Genomic DNA, 19,885 nt, shown 5'->3' on the forward strand with positions numbered 1-19,885 from the left:
CACCTCTTTGGTATGTTGACCATGAAAGGTGTGAGGGAGCGGTCAGTGAAGTACAACACTTTGGTGCAGGCACTGGTGCTCATCACAGGTGTGCTGTGAGAATGAGGCAGTTCTACAAAGAAAGGAGCACAGAGCACACTCATAGGGGAACAGCTTGCCTCCTGCCACCACGGGAGACAAGAGTTGATGTCAGCATCAAACTTACCACAGCAAAGAACCTGGAGGTGGGAAGATTTTCTTATGAGGGTGGATTTTCCCTTGGGAAGAACCAGGTATTCCTATGCTTACTGGAAAACTTTGCATTTTAAGGTAACAACCCACCCAAATGCATTAGCCTAGATGATTTGCCTAGCACTGCCCTCCAGGATTACTGTCCCAGCAGCTTGCTGCTACCATCTACTCCACAGGCACTCTGTTCATTGCCTCAGCAGTGACAGGAGAGCCTTTCTGGCAGAGGAGAATGAATAGACTCCATCCTACTGGCTGGGCACACAACTACATTATCACTTGCCTTCACTTGCAGATAAGTAGAGCAAAATGCTCTGATTGATCACCATCATTAAGGCAGAAGTTTATCTGTCTCCTCCCACCTGCCCATTCAGCTCGGGCAGGATAGGTGTTTGTGCACAGATTATTCTCTGTTGTTTGTATTTCTCTCCCTCTGGCTACTGCCTTGTTTCCTCTGCCCCTGCAATGTGCTGTGCCAAAAGCTGAAGCAGGGGAAGATTCACATTGAGTGACACTACAGTTTTAACTGCACTAGCATATAGAACACAGAATGGGCACCAAGTCAAATGCTTTTTAATTAACAAATCTTCAGAGCCACCTCACAGACCTCTTAACACCTGAGGGATTCTAGGTTTGAAGCTGCAAGACTCAATTTTCCTCCTGCAGTGGAGGTGATGAAAGTCTGCTAAGGCTCAGTGAGACAGGGAGAGGTACAGCATGCATGCAGGGAATGCATGACAGTGGCTGATCTAATAACTGCCGTTTATGGGAGGAGGAGGAAAACCATCAACTCTTCCCCAAACCCCACTTCAGACTTCTGAGTTCCCCTCCTGCATTCCTCCACATGAAATACATCCAGACTAACCTGCTGCTGGATGCTGTGATGCAGCTGAAAGGTGGCCTCTAAATTTCCCCAGTACCTGGAGTCCCCTGCAACCTCACAGACTTTCTAGGCAACATTTAAAACCAACCCCAGGGAAAAACAAACAAACAAAAAAAACAACACACGCACAAACAGCCTTCATAGTGAAAAGCAAGCGTGGAGCTGCTGCAGCTGAAGCCAGGGAACATGGTGTCACAGAGGGCTGTGCTGTTCTGCATACATGAAAGGAGCCAGACATGATGCAGGAAGCAGGGGAGGAGGCAACTGTACAGTTACATGTCCACTAGATGGTGCAAACCAGCAGGGAAGCTGAAATTACGTTACGTTTCCCACTCATCCCAGGGGTAATTATTTGTCATAATTACTTCTACTGCAGTACTGCCCAAATGGCCCTGACAGATTCCCACTGTAACGGTGCTTTGCAAACAAGCAGCTGTACGTTGCCTCTGGCCCTTTTCCCCTGCAGTGAAGTCTAGCCTGTACAGCAAGTGAATAAAGATAGGAAAGTAAGCTCTGGTAAAGGGAATAAGCTTGGCGTGCCAGATTTTCAAGGGGATGCTATGTCCTAGACTCCAGCTAAGAAATCTGAGCAATGAATTGAGCAGTGGGAGGGCAGGAGCTGAAAGGCACTTACTGGAGTTTGGAGGCCAGGAGTCTCTACACTCATTTGTTGCTCTGCTTGCTGGTGATTTCCCCCGGATCTAGGGTGTAAAGCCAAAATGGTGAGAACAGTGTCACTTCCCAGCTGGGAGTCATGTTGCTGGTAAACTCTGGGTTGTGTGTGAGGGACAGAAATCAAGAGCCAAACACTAGGAAACTTTTACCCTTCTCTCTTGCCTCTTCTGCATCTCCATGCGGTGTAACCGTTCCATCAGGCTGGAGATGCCCTGCTCCAGGCTGTCAATAGTGTGGTGCTGTGGGTCGTGGCCACTGAAACTGTTCCTCAGACTACGGAGTGCATCACGAACAAGCTGCAAGTCATTTGTCTTGCCAAGAGAACACAAATTAATTAGATTATCTCCAGGCTGCTTTCTTCCCATCTAAAGCCACAGGCTTTATAAAAGGGAAAAATAAAAAAATAAAAACAACTTTAAAAGGTAACAGCTTCCAGGATACCTGGAACCTTTGCCTACATCTGGGTGGGAAAATGTCCCTTAAGTGCACTTACCCCTCGGTGGGCTGCAGGAGCAGCTCCTTTTCCTGCTGTCTGGAGGAAGCCATTGCTCTGAGCACTGTGACTGCTGTATGCCATCACCTGTTTGGTGGAAGATGCGTGTGATGCTAGGAATGTTAGCGTTAGGAGTACACCAAAGATCCCAGTTTGCCATCTTCAAAGGGACAAGAGGGTATGACAACTTTCCACGTGAAAACTTTCTGGCCAGCACCTTCTACCAGGTAAATACACTCACTAAGGTGTGTGCAGGCAGTCCTATGGGCCAGAGCACAAACTTCCCCTAGGATTTTGACACAAGCAGCTAAGCCAGAGAGCTCACTGCTGAGATCTTTGATAAGCTGCATGCTTTGTAGGGTCTGCCTGCCTTGGTTAGGGCAGAGACAAAAAGACCACGTTGAGCCTGGCCTCTCTGGGATGAAGGAGATTTCTGGAGATAGGTAGCTAGAGGGTGCTAGACAAAAACATCACTCTGACAGTCTGATGTGTAGACCAAGGCTTCCCATACCTCTTCAGCTTCCCTCTTCATGCAGTGAGCTAGCAGGGCCTCTTTGTGCTCCAGCTCCCGCTCCAAATCCACCTGAAAAGGGAACAGAAGTTAACCTTATGGGCTCATTTTTGTGCTAAGTTGATGCTCTTAGGGCATCGGTGCAGCCCACCTGATCCATACCTGCTGGTAGCTGGCCTCAGAAAGCTGCCTTAGCATTTCATCCAGTTTGGTTTGATGCTGCTGTAAGTGCCGATCCTTCTGGCCCAGTTCCTTCTGTAACACAGGAATCAACGGAACAGCGAGTAAGGCTCACAGTCATCTCCCTTATGGCAGGAAAGATTGTGTATTCTGCCAGGACCAGGCTCCTCTACAGCTTGACCTACACAGTCTGTCTGCTTTTAGCTAAATGTTTGATCAGAGTTTCAGAGCCTTGTTTGTCAGGTCTTTGTTGCCTGAAGTCCCCTTGCCAAACAAAGATCCACTACTGAGGCCAGACAACTGATGCAAAGAAAAGAGATTCTTGAGGGATCAGTAGGTGATCAAATTACAGAACCTAACCTGATAGGCTTGTGCACACATTAGACATTCAGCAAGCCATCACAGAAAGAAAACACAATGAAGAATCCACTATCAAAAGCTATCTGACCCCTCCACCTCATTACAAACATCCATGGCTATTGCCATTTCTTCACCACCCACAGTGCCACTCTCAGAGGTGACTGAGTGCCAGGAAGACAACAGTCACGTTCACAGGAGAACCATCAGATGCTGCCCCAGCAAAGCTCCCAGAGAAGAGAGGTCCATTACTTTGTATTCTGCCAACAACCGGTTTCTCTCTTCAACCTTCCTCTGAAGATCAACCTGCAGAGAAAAACAGATAGGTGTGAGGTCTCATATTCCTTGGGAGTTACTGCAAACCTCTTTGCTCCTTGCTAAAAGAAGACCAAACAGCTGCAGGGTTTGAGGGAGCTGGTGTTTAAGGACAGCAACCCTTACGAACAGGGCAGCTCCTTCCTTGCACTGCCTACTCTAGGCAGACACTGCATCACAGCTCCACCTGTCAAAGCACCACTTGCTAAGCAGGGAGCACGATGAGGAAGGAACAATCCAACTGCACTGAAAACATCATGGAAAGCCCCTCCCTGTCTCAGCTGAAGGCCTTGGAGGACAGGAAGTGGGAGTGAAGAACAGGGAACTCCAGCAAGCCGGACAGCTGGCAAGTAGCCTGCAGTGTTTACTGTGCAGAGACCTCTGACTGGTCATTCCATCTCCCACGACCCCAGGAACTACGCTGCAACCACCAACTTTATCCTCTGGCTGCTGGAGCCTCCAGGGCCCCCAGTCTCTTTCCAAAATAACCTCAGCAGCACAGTGACTCACATTCTGGTTGTGCAACTCCTCCTTGTCCATGTTGGCTCTCAGCAGCTCCTGCTTTAGCTGAAGAACTGAAGCGTCCTGTTGAGCCAGCCTTTGCTGGAGAGCATCCTAGGAAAAGACATCATCTATAGGAAAAGTGCTTGTATAGGAAGGTGCTGACAAATGCAGAAACCCTTCCGTGGGAAGTCACCTAGAGCAGTAGCATGACATGTTGGCTATGCACAGTGCTGAAGGGTTGCCAAGGTCCTGAGAGAGCAGGAGATAACACAGATGTCTGCCCCAACAGGCTCCTAGAGTCTTTCTGCCTTGCTCTTGCCCAGTAGTGGTTTCCCTACCAACATTTTAGCTGTCTTTGATGGAGGGATTTCTGTGCTGCTGCCTGAACTTCCTGCTCCAGGAATGTCCTGACAACGTGCCCTTATGGAAGAAAATAGCAGTGTCTTCGAGGGTCTTTTCAGTGGCCTACAGCTTGTGTCTCCAGCCACATATCTGCAACATCCGGAGGGGGGTAAGAGGCCAAGGTCAGCCAGGGACACAAGTTAACTTAAGTTCTGAGCATGACCTAATTGTGCAATGAAATTCTCTCTGAAGAGGCCAGAGTGTGGACTAATTCTGCACCTTTCATTTCGTATTACCCAGAAGCTGAGAGCTCTACCTTGGAGAGGTGCTGCTGTCTTCCTTCACAGAAGCCTGACAGGCAGCTCTAAAAATACCTCTGTTCAGGAGTCGACTATGGTGAGTTTGTAACTCTAGAGGGAGGAACTGAACAAACAAGCCAAAAAGGTGAAAAATGCTGCAGCTGAAGAGGACAAGGATGCCCCCCAAGCTCTTTTGCCTCTTGTCAAGAGTTCACTGGGCCAACCCTACTGTGCACACCCCAGGACAGTGGAAAAACAGTCATGAGAACCAAGCAGGAATCCCACGCCTCATATTTTGCTTAGGTGAAAAAGAAAATAAAGGTGACTTTGGACCATAATCCTACAGAGACAGAACCCACAAGACCTAACTCCTTGTGCCTGTCTCAACTGCAGGAAACAGGACATAGGATCCCCCACCTAAAACTCCCCTAATACAGCTCCCTCCCCTCTCTGGGATTCCTCAGATGTGTATGGTTGCTGCTTGCCCTACTCCTGGGCTGCAGCAGTCCCCATAGCTTTACTGTTTGAACTTCACAAAGAGTGCCTTTCCTCACCTTTATCCCCTGTAGGTTTCGAGCTTCTTGTTTGCATTTCAACAGCTCCTTCTGTAAATACAAAAGAATTTGATTAAATGGCATCTTGTCACCCCTTCAAAATCATCTCAAGTCAGTGTTCTCTCTCCCCAGACACATGCTTCAGACAAAAGTACACCCCATTTCTTCCCACAGATCAAAGAGCATGACAGACCCTGAGACCCCTTAATGAGTTACAGACATGGCAAAAAAAAACTGAGCAGCTCTAAGTCCCTGCTATTAAATGCATGAGAAGAAAAAAAAAATTCTTCATCCCCCAAATCTGTCCTTCAGGCCAATGTCAAGTACTTCGCTCCCAGAATCAGAGCTGGGCCTAGAGCCAGCATCAGCAGAAATTTGACTAAGGCAGGTCTGACAGGACAAGTTATTTACTACATTTATCTGCTACTTGTTTTTATTCAGATATGGCTAGAGATTTAACAGCTGGCCAGAGAAAAACATTTTGAGAAGCTACTACAACCTGGATCTCTCCAGCTTCAAGAGCATGCAGGCAAATCTACTTCAGGGTACATTTAAATTCAGGTAATACTTCAATATTTGTTTTCTTAGAAACTGCCTTTACTAGCAGTGGCTTGAGGCAAACTGGGGAAGTAGCAGGTATTTTTCTGATGCTATCCCCACAATTTTTTATTAGCCACTGTATCCGTATAAGTGGTTAATGGATATATGGGTATAATGGGTATGTGAATACAATAAACACCTCCTAGCCAAGTACCTTTAGTGCTCTCCAGGTCAGTGAATTTGGGTTTCAGGTTTTTAGGGACAGATTCCACACAGCAGGAGATGGGAACAGAGCTGGACTCTAACACAACATGCACCTCACCTCTGCACCCCCTCCCCCTGACCCCAAACCTCTTTTCTCTTCATCTGCCCATCCTCTAACCTTTAGGTCTTGATTTTCTTCCACACTCTGGTCCAGACGACTTCGGATTATGATCTGAACACGAAACACCATGGTTACTACTGTGCAAAACACATGTCTGTGGCAGAATGTTACCTGAGGTTGCTCGATCAGAGAAATGTAATCATAGCAATGTGCTCACCAGCTGCTCTTCAGGGCAGGCTCCATGCTCACAAAGTTCAAAGGATCCTTCCTGCTCATCCTCAGGTAAAGATCCATTGAGCAGCAAAGCCTGGGAAGATGAAGAAAAAATCTCTTTAGACAATTCAAAGGAAAATAACTGCAATAACAGATTTGAAGTCCATAGCAAAGAGACTGATCCGTGCTTACATGGTGAGGCTTCTGATTTGGAATGAGACTGAAGTGTCTGTCCCCTGCTGAAAGACACAATTCTAACCACATATTTACAACAGACCTTAGAAACATGATGTGCAGGGAAGCCTAATGCTGTTCTGTGCTAGAAAAGACCAGGACACCTCCAGAAGTGCCATCCAAGTGAGGGAAGAGCCCTCACCCACACAGTGAAAGTCTTAAGCTAGGCCCTGTGCTTAATACTGTGTTTCTATCAGCCTCTAACTCCTTCAGCAGCTCCAAAGTAGCCCATGTTTGCAGAAAGATGCCAGAATTTCCACAGTAAACCACATCCAGCCTGAAAAAGGGAAAATCCTACACTGTAGGAAGTGTGACAGGCATGACTGCTCAGATAGCCAGCAGGGTATGCCGTACCAGTTTGCTCTAACTGGTGGTATTTACATTGACCTTTCTGTCTCTAACTCCCAGGACTCAAAGACATTTGGTATTTGCCAGGATGTTACACCAGTCAATAATTTAATGTCTTTTTTTTTTTTCCCCAGTTAGTTTTCTGTTTTATTTCTATTTGAACTTCACAGCTACAGACAAAATATCCCACTTGCAGCAATATTCCAGCTCAGCTCCAAAAGACGTCAAGGCCAACAGGTCGCATTCTGCCTGCTGACAGAATCTCCCATCAAAGAGCTGCAACTGCTGCCCAACAGCAGACAGACAACAATCTGTATTCAGTTAATGCAAAGGCTCATTGGGAAACTGTTCTGTGAGGGCATCCCAAAGCCTGCCAAGCAGGATATTCAAGCAGGAATCAGACAGGAACAGAAAAAACTGTCATGGTTTTAGCTCCTTATGCGGCAGACATACATCAGGTCCCTGATATTTCAATCAAACTCTTGTGAACTGGTGGCTGTGAAATACTGAGCAAGAAGGGGGAAGAAAAAAAAAAAGATCAATTAATCAAATCCAATTTCTTGGCTTGCAATAACAGCTGCATCTTCCTGCTCCCACGGAATCAGGGGGCAGCAATGCCAGCTGCTCGCCCTCAGTCCTGAAAGGTGGGGCTAGGGTGGAGGAGCAGGACATGCCAGTCCTTCCCAAGCTATCTCTCCCTGCTCCCAGTGGGCACATAATGTGAGCGGATTTTACCAGTGCACCAAGCATCTATTTTCTTTTGGAGCCTTTTGTCTCCTTCCCATTGTCCACGGGGAAAGCACCCTCCCGGCTGCCTATGCTTCTCACACAATCTCTGCTTTGTTTACTGGCACATAAATATTTACAATTGAAAGCCAGTATGGTTCCCAGCACAAACAGAAAGGAATATTCCTGAGAGAGTTCAGGGTCTTTACCATATGGATCAGAGGCTCTACTCCCCATGCAGAGTCACACAAACTCACACAAATGCGTTGGGCTGAGGGTCACTTGGTCAAGGAGGGACTGAACAGGGTAGTGAGAAAAAGGTCCCACAAATAAATGATCCTGGGAGGAAAACGTGCCAAATATTATAGTTCAGCTCAGCTAACTGAAAGACTGATGCAAGCCTGTGTGACCCCTGATCAGCTCTGTGAACTTGATTGATTTCCCAACATTCCTTGTCTCCCTGCATTACTTCCGATCACAAATCACAGAATGACTGCTCTATTCTTCCAGGCTGCTAACAAAACCCACAGGCTGCTAAGTGTCCTGGGGAAGAATGGGAGCCCCAGCCCATGGGAAAATACTGCTGCATCTTTATCATTTTGCACAGTAACATATGTGCTTAGTAGGGTGATAGCGCACTCAGGGCTTAGCATAGCATCACAGGACAGGGCACCAGGCCAGCAAACCCAGCTACAACCTGGACTCCAACTGAAAGACAAGCTGATAATAATCAACTTCTAAACACAGGCTTTGTTCTGGCTTTTCCGCAGGCGTTCCTTTCTTACCTGCATTTGGTGTGCCCTTAAAATCTACCTAAATACCACTAGTCAAGACCATTGGCCTTTAGTCTCCATAGCTTTATCTCTCTTTCTGCAGCCCTCTTTTTCCCTCCCCACCAAATATGAGCCTCAAATTACATCAACACAGTTTTGGAGAAACCTGAACTAAAACCAACAGAAAAGGCTGTATCTGAATTGCACAAACTGATGTTAGATTCTTTGAAACACTGGTAAATATGCAGGCACTGGGGAAATTGCAGCCATGCTTCCTCCCAATCTAGTTTCTCTTGATTAAGCATGGTATATAATGACAGGGAACCTCCTAAATGTTGCAGGTAAGGAAGATATTAGAAGATATTAGAGTGTGTATTAGGTGCTTATGACAAAGCACTATCAAATACTCCCTTGTTCCCAGGGAAGTCATCCCACAGGGCAAGACAGGGAAGAGTCACTGTCCCCACTAACTGACTTCTGCACAGTCACTGCAGGAGACCTTACTGGGCCAGAATTCTCACTCAGCTGTCAAGTTCCAGGCCAGTGTCTCAGCTGCAAGATAACCTATCTGCCAGATAGATTTGGTAGGAAAAAAAAAAAAAAAAAAAAAAAGTATGTAGGGGAAATCTGGCTGAAAAGAAAATCTCTTACCTGCAAACCTGATATCATCTTCTTTGCTTCCTCCATTTCCTTTTCCAAATGGTCCTGTTGTTCCAAAAGCTGCTCCTCCCATGAATTCTCCAAATGTGACACAGGGTTCCCTGCTTGCCAGTCAGGCTGGAAGTGAGATTCTGTCTCTTCTGGAAGAGAAACAAACTGAATGTGGTCATGACAGACAGTGATCCAAAAGAGACTTGCACAACACAGTAATTGCCTGCTGTCCACAATGTCAATCACTGCCAAACTAGCATGTCTTCTAGCTGCTATTTATGCCTCATTCTTCACACAAAGGAAACTTTCCTGAGCACACATAAATCAACGATGATTGGCATCCTCCCTCTTCATTAACTTGCTGGATCTGATGAGTTTTGATGAGGACTAGTCACAGGAATACCTGCTACCTTGTTGATGAAAGATGAAACTGGCCAGTGCTGTGCATCCACAGACATGCAGCTGCAGTACCCTGCGGCAGGAGCAGCAAGAAGACACAGTGCTGCTGCCAAAAATACAAGGAAGAGCCCCAGCCTGCCAGCTACCCCACCTGCTGAGGTGGTCATCAAATACTTTCAAAGGAGCACTGAGGTAGGCTATACTGTCTGAGGTAGCAAAGCATTTCCTAGGAGAGCTTCGGTTGTTTGCTCTTGGGATGGAAGCTAACCAGGAAGGGCTATTATTAGGCTATGTCCCTGAAAAGAAAAACAAAAAAAACCCAAAACATTTCAGGAACTTCTTCAAAAAGACTTCCTTCAATCTGTATGAAAATTTCAAATGCAAACTGACCGTATCAGAGGGCAATTGTGGCAACACAACGTTGAGTTCAATGCAAAAGCCACAACAATACTTCAATAGTTCAATTCCTTGCGAAGAGTCACTCAACCTATGTACCGACACACTGTACACACAGACCCTTACACAAAGTGAAGTTCTGCATTATGGGCTTTACAGTTTTCCATGGACTGTGTCTTTAAGGGGATTTGAGAGTTTTTTTTTCCTCCTCTCAATACAGCCAAATGATGCTGTGATGAAAGCATCACCCTACCGTGAAAGTTAAACATGCCCCCTAATCCTTCTCCAGAACTTTTGTTTTCCAAGCATTAGCTAGCAAGCCTCACAGACATTGACTGTACAACTGTTGCCAGATATGGCATCACTGCAGTGCTCACAGTTTTGAGATTAAGGTTTACAAAGCAATACCCAGCAACCTATTCTCCACGTTCATTTCAGTCTCTGGGGAACTTCCCAGCAAGTTTGTGATGCAATCAAAACCCAGTAATAGTGTGAGCTGTGAAGCATTTTCAGCAAGCTACCTGTTTTACTTTCTGTTTCTTCAGTGTGGATAATCGCATATCCTGCTTTCTCCTCTGACGGGGTTACAGTGGATTCACTCTTTGTGCTATGGATAGGACTGGGTGATGCGAGACTGCAAAGGAAATGAGAAACAGTTATCTCAGAGTGCTGATCAACATTACCCTTATCTAAGATAAAAGTAAATATGCAGGAAGTCTTGTTGTCAGAATTATCTGCATACCAGGGAAGCCAGTAAGAAACCAAACTTGGCATCTAACTTTTCAATCACTCTACATCAGTGTGACAGCAGGCTGTTAAGCAACCCAATGTGTCTCTTCATTTTCCTTAACAGAAAGTTTGCTGCTTCCACAGAACTTAGAAACACTCACGCAGGGATGAGACCACTCTTTAAGGTCTGCTCAGAAACAATTTGCTGCAAGCCTTCTATGCATGTTGGAAGCTAAACAAAAAGCCACCCTGCTTTCTTCACATCTCACCCCCGGGTTTCGAAAGCACCCCTGCAATCAGAGAACAAACTTAAAAATATTTTGTTCTTGGATTTTCTAGTCAGATAACACTCATTTGTGTTCTTAGGTTAAAAGTTGTTTAAAGTACCCAAATATTTTCAGTGGAGTCATCTCAGCTGACTGTGAGGTCCAAACACAACCTTTTTTTTTCTGAAATTCTTCTTACGCACATCACCCAGACAACAAGACAAGGTGGCTGAAGCTCACTGACCCATTCAACATACCTCCAAAGACTCAGGAACTAATCCTTGCTAGTGTGAGCAGGAGTTAAGTTTTCATTCTCCACAACACAGAAACAAAGGGCAGAAAACAAAAAGGAAATAATGTGGAAAAATAACAGAATAGGTTCAGAAAAATAAGAAGTTTCAGCAGCTTGCCCTCCACATCTTCCCAGCACTGCTGCTGCATACTCTGCAGCTCTCCCAGAATCTGAAAAGCCTTGCAATCGAGATGAAAACTACTTGCTTGCAGCTCTGTCTAGTCCACTCCCACAGGCAGTGCTAGCTGAGTTCTCATTTATGTTACAGAGCTTCAAACCATCTAGTTTAAAAGGTCCAAACTGAATGGACATTCACCACGTTAAAGGAGGAGATGAAGACAACTTACTAAGTGCAAGAATGACCACCTTCTAATGGGAATCTGTAACAGTCACAGTACCTGTCCTGTCCTGCTGAAGTAGGGTGTGTGTGATCATTAAAGGCCTCCAAGTCGCCTGGCTTTGCTCAAAGATTTACCTTCAGGATGACTAACTCCATTACAGCACTCCTTCACTAGACACACGTTGTACATGCCACTTGTAACCAGCCGCTTGCTCCTGCTTGCCACTGAGTGACACAGTGAAAGTGCCACTGAAATGCACTCGGGTGCCCGATGAAGCAGTGCCAGAGGTCAGGTTGCCCCACTCATTATCCCATCAGTGAGTTAAAGCTGAAAACATTGCTACGCTTTTTGTATCAGTCACCAAGCCCGTCCGAGGATGAAATATCCACTCGTGTGATTTTCTCTTTAAAGTACATCACAATTCATGATTAGAACATGCAGAAATAAGTGCTGGGAAATTAAAGCTATTTAAGTTTTATGATGCAAACTGTTCCACTTTATTCCTTTTACCACTGTTTGGCTTCTTAACCCATATATCCTTGCTCAGCCGAGTCCCAGAGCTGTCAGTGCCTGCAGAGTCAAAGCTTTAGGGAAACAGCCCCAATGATGAGCACAAACTCCCATAATTTTAATAAACACCCCACCCCTGCTGTTTCAAATGACAATGGCAACAATCGCTCACCATTTGACTTGTTTCCCTCCCATGATCCCACTTTAACCTTTCGCCTCACAGGATCTGTTTCCTGGGGAGCCTCAGGATGCTGGCTACAGACATGCCTCGTCCCTCCACCAGCTCAGAAATTCAGCGCAGAAGATGCCAGCTCCTGTCAAACTACCGGAGGAGTATTTGCCAGGCAGACCTCTTCACGTTAGCTTGAAAAGATTCACAGCCGAAAAAAACTCAGGGTCTTTGCAAGAAGCCACCTGATGGCAGATCAGCAGTCCCTGTGCACAGATTTGCTTCCAGAGCCAGGGGAATTCTGCAGCCCGGGTTTTGCTTTTGCTGATTTTCCTCTCGGGTTATTTGTCTCTTGCTGCTGCATTTTGGTCAGCCGCACACCCAGTTGTTTGCATCACCCGGACTGATCTGGATTGCCGGTGGCATTTCTCAGCCCATTCTGCCCTCTTCAGATTCCCAGCACCTGCTGCAGATGCCAACCAAGTGTCGAGAGACGCTGCAAGCAGTAGGTTCCCTGCTCTTCCAGGCTCGGATGCTGCCTCGGAAGACGGCATGCAGCACTTCTCAGCCCTGTGCACAGCTTCTTCTTGCTGCTATCTCCAGCTCCCTCTCCCTCCTGCTGTCACACAGGCTGTGCCTTTTCTCCGAGCAGCCTGGCTCGGAGTGGGGGAGGGAAGGAAAGCTGGTGGAAGGGGAGGAGAGAGGGAGGAGGGATGCGTGAGGGGCTCACTGGCCTGGGAATCAGGCTGATTTGGGAAAATTTTCCATGAATCATTTCTATTGCCTTTGCTGATTAGAGCTGCTATCCCTGGAAATCTGCTCTTCAGGCTGTGAGCTCTCCGAAGTGTTACTGCAGAAACGAGCCGGTGCCAGGCCGGACATGCTGCCCTGGGACGGATCCAGCAGCAGCACCATGAGATGGAGGGGTAGCTGCTGCTGCCACAGAGCAGGGGCTTCTTTCTGTGGCTCACAGCTAGGCTAGCACATTCCTGGCTATAAGGGAAGAGAAAAAACATCTTGTTTTCATCGCCAAGCCTGGTGTCTGCAGAGGACAGCCCCAGGAGCCGGAGGTCGGATTGCTCCCAGTTTCTGTTAGCAGATCACCGGCCGAAGCTAAGAGCAAGCCCAGTCCTTGTGAGCACCAAGGAGCCAAAGCAAAATACAGAATATTGCTTCTGTTGAGCCTTATTTCTGAGCACCAGGCAGTGCCTGGTGCCCTGTAACAGGACAACATATTCCCGATTTCGTAAGGCTCAGTATAAATAGATTCTTCCCCACTTGGCAGTTCCTCCCGCAATTCAGCAGTCAACCTCTGTGTTTGCAATTGCTGTGCTTCTGGTTAACAGCATCGGATGCTTTTTCACCACAAAAGCCCCAATCTGTTCTCTCCTTGCTCACACACAAGTGCTCTGACTGGAGGCTACAGAAAAAGTTCTCCTGTCTGGCAGCCTGGAGCTGTTCCCCAGCTGAGCCCTGCATGCAAAAAAAACCAAAAAACAACAAAAACAAACAAACAAAAAAAACAGCAAAAAAAAAAACAGTATCATTACCCCAGCCCTCAAAGCTATGGTCTCACCCTTTGAGGACAGAACCAGCACCTTGTGCATCCCTCCCAGTCTCTCTCCTGGGCCTTGCTGCTGCTAGAGACAATGCTGTTTCCAACCCACATCCCCAAGGTAGCAAATCCACACGCTGGATGGGGAATATTCCCGCTCTCGAGATATTGCGATTAAAATTTAATTTTGTCTCACTGCATATTCCCAGCTTTAATTAAAATTGTTTTAGCTCCAGCTTGATGCAATCTCTGATCATTTCCTGTTGAGCTCACAGTGGCTGGCTGTGCATCCCCATAGCACAGGATTAGCAGAGCTCTAGGAGAGGAAAAATACCAGGCAGGCTGCAAAGGCTCGGGGCTCCCTTCTGCTCCTGATCTGTATGCGCACAGAGTGGATCAAAAACGATCTTGGGCTTTCAAGATCCATAATTCCAGATAAAAAGCAGCTCCCATCAATGAAATTAACCAACATAAAGACTGTTTGTCTGCTTTTTTCCTTACTTATTCCCGAGCTCCACATACTTAGCTTTTCTAGAATGAGAGCACAGTAAAGCTTTGCCAAGCACTTCAGCCCTCACTATTTCGGCCCTGGGCCTCTATCCACCCACATCAACTCACATCTGGAACACCTACAATATGAACCGTGCTCCAACGTGGAGATGTGCTATTTTGCCCTGGAAAACAAAACTGTTTTTATAAGTTCCAAGGAGAAACAGACTAAAAAATAGAAGAATTCTTATTGAAAAAGAGAAATCAAGATAACTCACTGTAGATTTTTCAACTACATTGTGGAACATGTTCTGAATTCACGTTAAATAGAAAATTGTGGAAGTTAATTATTACATTAAGGATCTTACAGTGTTATTGCCCTATCAGGGATAGTATCACCATTACCATATGGCAAGAGAACTCATGGCATTGTATGAGAAAAAACAAAGCAATGTAGGATGTGCACATAAAGTTTCATTCACCAGCAAAATGGAGTCACAAACAGATAAACAACTGTTGTCCAACAATACCTGATACGGTAGGAAAGTACCTGTAAAATAGGCTACCTTAACCCGAACAAGGAGAGGAGGGAGGCAACAGGTGTCACTCACTGTCCTACTGAGATCACAGTTCAAGAATCAAAATCAAAGTCCTGTGACATTCATCAGCCATGAAACTGTGTGGCCAGGACCAGAATTTTTCCATCCTCCCTCGAATGACAGCTTCAAAGTCCACTCTCTACTGACATCATGTGGAGGCAGCGGTCCAGTACTGGCTCACACGGAGTTTCCACACCCATCCAAATGTTTATGTCTGTATTTAAAGCAGACCTCACACTGATAAAGCAAATTTTGAGCACAAGTACAAACTACTCTTTTTTTTTTTTTCCTTCCATCTAATCTGTTGAACTAAGTGACACTAATGCTTAGGTACACAGAGGCCTCCTTGCACTATGGGAGCATCAAAAGTGGCCCAAGAAATCTTGTGGAGAAATCCTGCTTGCTGAGAAACTATCAGGGCCAATCTGCCCCAAGAAAATCAACCTCCTCGCTCCTGCACAAGAAGGGAAAATAAAAGCGCCCCATTGAGGCACTTTCAGGGGATGGCCCAGGCAGGACAAGGAGGCAATGGATGAGAGCTGGTACTTACATTGGGGTTAAGAAACCGAATCGAAGATCTGCAGCCATGCCCATGCAGCTCTACGTGTGTTCCAGAAGAGCTTAAATGGAGCAAAGCATCATACCCAGAGGGAGAGCAAATATGTTCAGTCATACAGTCTTGTTTGCAAGCTAGTCTCTAGTTCTCCGGGGAAAAAGGGAAAGGCTGTCTTTTACTCAGAATATACCCACAGTAAATCAGCTGCTACGCCACAGTACAGTTTTTATTCTGCTGTCCCTTCAGCTACACTCTCTCCTATATCCATGAAAATAAAACAACATAGCCACATGTCCTCCTTCTCCTCTCACTGCTCAAGTAAATAGGGACAAGAGTTTTCATTTCTGCCCCAAAGCAAAAGGGAGTGAGAAGAGTCTGTAAGGCACCACTGTAATGTGTTGTGACTGGCACACACTGCCCAGGTTCTCATTGCAAGTCATACTGTCTCATATTGGAAATACGTTATATCCTGCCATTCTAGCCAATCCTGGGTTCTACAGGTCCTATTTTTTAGAAACCCTCCGCTTACCCCAGCCTGACCTTGCTTAACTTGGGCAGTCAAGAATCGCAGTCAAGGCTGCAGACTGTTTATAACGCAGACCACATACTTCTCAGGATCCAAGTCCTACTTTAAAGGGCAAAGCCAACTCTCACATAAACCGTAGTGAGCTCTGACTTTTGGGACTTCACACTTCACAACAGCATGCAGGAGATTTTTCAGTTACATAATTTAATGTGAAAGTCTGGGGGATAGAAGGCTAAGTGAGATACCTGTAAATCTAGAGACAATTAAAGGTGATGGATGACGGCACGATGGCAATGAAGACACAGCTGCAAGTCTCCTCAAGACTGTAGGCTTCGATTAAAGACTGGTGTATTCCTGTAACTACTATTCAAATCCACATGCCTGTCACCTCCATGTACCTGTCACCTTTAGCTGTGTGTTTCCGGATCCTATTCCCCTGATCTCCAGGAGGGACACTTGGAACAACTGTAACTCGGAAGTTACAGTTCTTATCTATCTAGCTCTTATCTATGTGATTGCATCATGGATGAGACCAATGTCATCTATGGAAAAAATGACAGTAAACCACTTCTCCATGCTGGTTCCCAGGGTTTCATTCTCCTGATCAGACAGGAGACTCTACACTGGGAATCCTCTTTTCTTTGAGAGCTAATCAGATCACAATGACAAAGGGCATTTTAAGGAATGCCAGACAAAGGAACACAACAGGACAAATCTGGGCAATGAAGTTCCTTACCTGGAGGAGTGGGACTCCAAGGCAATGTTCTGCTGCCCTTCGTACTGCTGCACCAGTGCCCGGACACTCCAGTAGGGGTTTTCAATCTCTTCGTCCATGCTGCTGTTTCTGGAGATAAATATCACAAAATGAGTGAAGCCTCATGAAGAAGGAGCAGGAATGCTTCTGGTCTCCAAGGAGGAGGGGAGGAAAGCTAATGAATGGAAGGCAGGAAGGGGGGAACCACTAGAAAGCTTCCCATTAAGAAAGTTCTCCCATTAGGGAGCTTCATCTCATCTTCTTGGTGTGAGGGAAATGCAAGCAACCACAAAGTCCCCTTGTAAACTCAACCCTTAATCTGTGACTAGAAAAACAGAAAAGCTCTGTGAAGGCAAGGAAAATAACAGAATCTGCACACAGAACGAGGACTCGCTTTGCTGAAGATCTCCTGACCTGATGAATTTGCAAGAGAAACCTTTAATATTTAATTTATTAACAAAATATACCATTTCGGCCTCATTTCCAAATTACTTCATGGGTAGTCCCTTGAGCCAATCTAAGACGGGCAAATGACCTTCAGCTGTGTAAATGAAACCCTCAAAAGACAGCCATCTGGCTTCCATTTAACTGTCATTACTATTATAATCCACATAGCACCTTTTGCAAGTGTTAAATGTGCTTTACAGAATTACACATTCCTTCTGTACGTGGATCATTTCCCCTCATTATCACCACAACTCCTCCACTTCCATGGAAGAATGCATCAGCTGATTAACAGCACACAACACTGCATCTGCCTACACAGCAGTAAGTGGAACATAGGGGTGAGCAGCAACACAGAAAACCACTTTGTACAACAGGACCAACACCACAATTCTGGCAATAACTGCTCCCAGAGCTGTAAGTAGCACCTGTAGTTAAGGCGTTCGTTTTGTTTCACTCAAAATGGGAATGTCTGCAAGTAAACAACACCAAGAGGGCACTATCCTCAGTATGAATTAGGATAAACGAGGCAGCAGAGCTCCCTCTGGCTTAGCCAAAAGGAACTGTTCTTTTTCTGTGAACTAATGCAGGTCCAACAGTTGTTTTGCCGTAAAATCCACAGAGGACCTGGGATGCCTGCAGTTTTCATTATGAGGCATCCAGCATAGATCAGTTGTCCCTTTTGTTAGGACACCACCAATTTAGGTTTCAGTGAGGCAGAAGTGATTTTTCTCTACATGTTCACTGAATAGGAATACCTTACATCAAGAACTGTTGGGATAAAGAGACATCTACTTAAAAGGGAATGGTGTCCGCCTGATAACACAACTTGACCTCTAATAATCAGGAATAAAAAATCATTACCTCTGTCTGTGCCGGAAAACATCCCGGCCAGATTGCAAGACATCTTGACGAACATCTGCCAGAGCTGCCACCGCCCCTTGGGCCACTGCAGCAGCTGAGCGAGGCCTGTGGCTGGCAGACGACGCTGACGAGCTCTTCCCCGTCACGCCAGCAGCGCTGTGATTCATTGCTCTTCCCGAGCCCGGCTTGAAATGAGCAGCTAAGGCGAGGATCAACCTCATGATAGATTTCAAGTTCCCATCGACAATATCTGCAAGAGGCAAATAAAATCAAGGAGGGTAATGATAACGTCAAGTCCCACCAGAGCTGCTTCTGACCAACGAGCATGAATGTAATTAAACCCAGCAGGACCGTGCCAGTAAATAAGGACTATGCAAAAAAGGACCGTTATAGCACTCATACTTAGCTCTGCTCGTTTTGCACAGAGCAGCAAACCAACTGCCACCAACCGATTCCAAGTTTCATTGCTTGTTGAGCCTTCCCTCTGCGGCCATTTCCAGCTAATAGTCCAGTTAAATGACAGCATACTATAATTGCCAAAAGCTCCATGGATGTCTACAGCAGTGACTGAAGGCAACCATTGTATTGGCAGCCACTCCAATTAGCACACAGGATTTGCAGTTCTTTTTTAAAACTAAAGACCGGGGAACCAGAGAATAAGGTACCCTATTTCTTCAGTAACAGGGTACCTTAAACTGTTTGTAGCACCTTCCGAATGTTAACTAATCAGTTTTAATTATCTCACACAAGGCATTTCCCAAAACCTCTAAACCAAGAGCTTGTATTCTTCTGCTAACAAGGGTGATGCACTCCATACAGCCTGTCTCAGTATTTTCCCACCTTCCTCTCTCATCTGAAGGGCCACAGTGTCCCGTCCCAGGATCCTGTCAGAACAGGATCAGGGTCACTTTTCTACCTCAAATCCCTGTGATACATGATTAAACTATGCCATAAACGTGATTTTGCATATTGGGTTTTCTCCCTATTTGCAGGCGATTGGAAAGAGCATCAGAGGTTGCCAGCAGACCAGAAATATTTTTCCTGTGGCTCACTCCACATTAACAGGTTTACATGTCCTTTAAATGAGAGATTTTAAGTTTGTATCCCCCGTTACACCATCACTTGGTCTTCTCATTGCTCAATGAAAGAGGAAAAGGCACTTTGGTAGCAGCACAGTGCACAAGAACAAAAACCAGCCGAGAATACAGTATCACGCAATCCAGAACCTGTTACTAAGCCACAGGGGAGGGAGGGGAAAAAACAACCTCCCCACAAAACAACACATTGTCTGTTTCTGTTTGATATGAGGCAAAAATAGAACTGGGTGTTCAACAGGTTGAATCATATATGTTAACTGCCAGGGGCAAGTACCTTTTGCTGATGTCTGATGCATGCGGATCTTTTTTGACGCCACGAACTGTAAGACTTTCTCCACATTTTCCCTCATCTCCTGCTGGCTGGTAGGGTTGACCTGGACGCCATTCAACTTCTCACCAGCTAAAGAAGTGAAAAGAAATTTATTAGAGGGGATAGTGCTTAGTGCTGCCTCAGGAACTGCTGTAGCTGTGGGGGTCAACTTTATGTCTTGTCAGACTGTGAGGAGACATGCATGATTTCTTGTCCTGCTTAAGATACTCAATACTAGGAATAACTATATTGGAGGCAGACCTTGCAGTATATTGTCTGAAAAGGGGCATTTTTATGCATACTTCATTATTTTATGATTACTCCTGAGTTACTGTGACCTTCTGTGTGGAAATATTAGACTCTTTTGCTGAGAAACAGACAGCATTATCCCCCAGAGCTGCTGCTGCTCTCTCTTCTTATAAATATCAGTATCTCAGC

At 45.8% G+C, this 19,885-nt stretch overlaps 1 protein-coding gene across 8 annotated transcripts in view; it reads right to left on the minus strand.

Annotated features, from left to right (window-relative positions):
* Window positions 1-19,885, minus strand: part of DIXDC1 (DIX domain containing 1) — a 40,018-nt gene that overhangs the window by 4,577 nt on the left and 15,556 nt on the right. For 7 of the 8 annotated variants that reach the window (XM_021279443.4, XM_072027677.1, XM_005030874.6 and 4 more), the window contains 16 exons: window positions 19,412-19,537; window positions 18,041-18,290; window positions 16,715-16,822; window positions 10,468-10,580; window positions 9,152-9,300; window positions 6,424-6,513; window positions 6,264-6,317; window positions 5,342-5,392; window positions 4,153-4,257; window positions 3,580-3,633; window positions 2,953-3,045; window positions 2,791-2,862; window positions 2,280-2,366; window positions 1,936-2,097; window positions 1,746-1,812; window positions 4-112 (listed from right to left, as the gene is read on the minus strand). In XM_021279443.4, coding sequence (XP_021135118.1) covers window positions 4-112; window positions 1,746-1,812; window positions 1,936-2,097; window positions 2,280-2,366; window positions 2,791-2,862; window positions 2,953-3,045; window positions 3,580-3,633; window positions 4,153-4,257; window positions 5,342-5,392; window positions 6,264-6,317; window positions 6,424-6,513; window positions 9,152-9,300; window positions 10,468-10,580; window positions 16,715-16,822; window positions 18,041-18,290; window positions 19,412-19,537 — 1,690 coding nt within the window. Of the gene's footprint in view, window positions 1-3; window positions 113-1,745; window positions 1,813-1,935; window positions 2,098-2,279; window positions 2,367-2,790; window positions 2,863-2,952; window positions 3,046-3,579; window positions 3,634-4,152; window positions 4,258-5,341; window positions 5,393-6,263; window positions 6,318-6,423; window positions 6,514-9,151; window positions 9,301-10,467; window positions 10,581-12,256; window positions 13,336-16,714; window positions 16,823-18,040; window positions 18,291-19,411; window positions 19,538-19,885 lie in introns of those variants that run through there. The other variant, XM_013109663.5, reaches the window with a different exon arrangement.

Source organism: Anas platyrhynchos, chromosome 25 (assembly GCF_047663525.1).
Source record: "Anas platyrhynchos isolate ZD024472 breed Pekin duck chromosome 25, IASCAAS_PekinDuck_T2T, whole genome shotgun sequence".
NCBI lineage: Eukaryota > Metazoa > Chordata > Aves > Anseriformes > Anatidae > Anas > Anas platyrhynchos.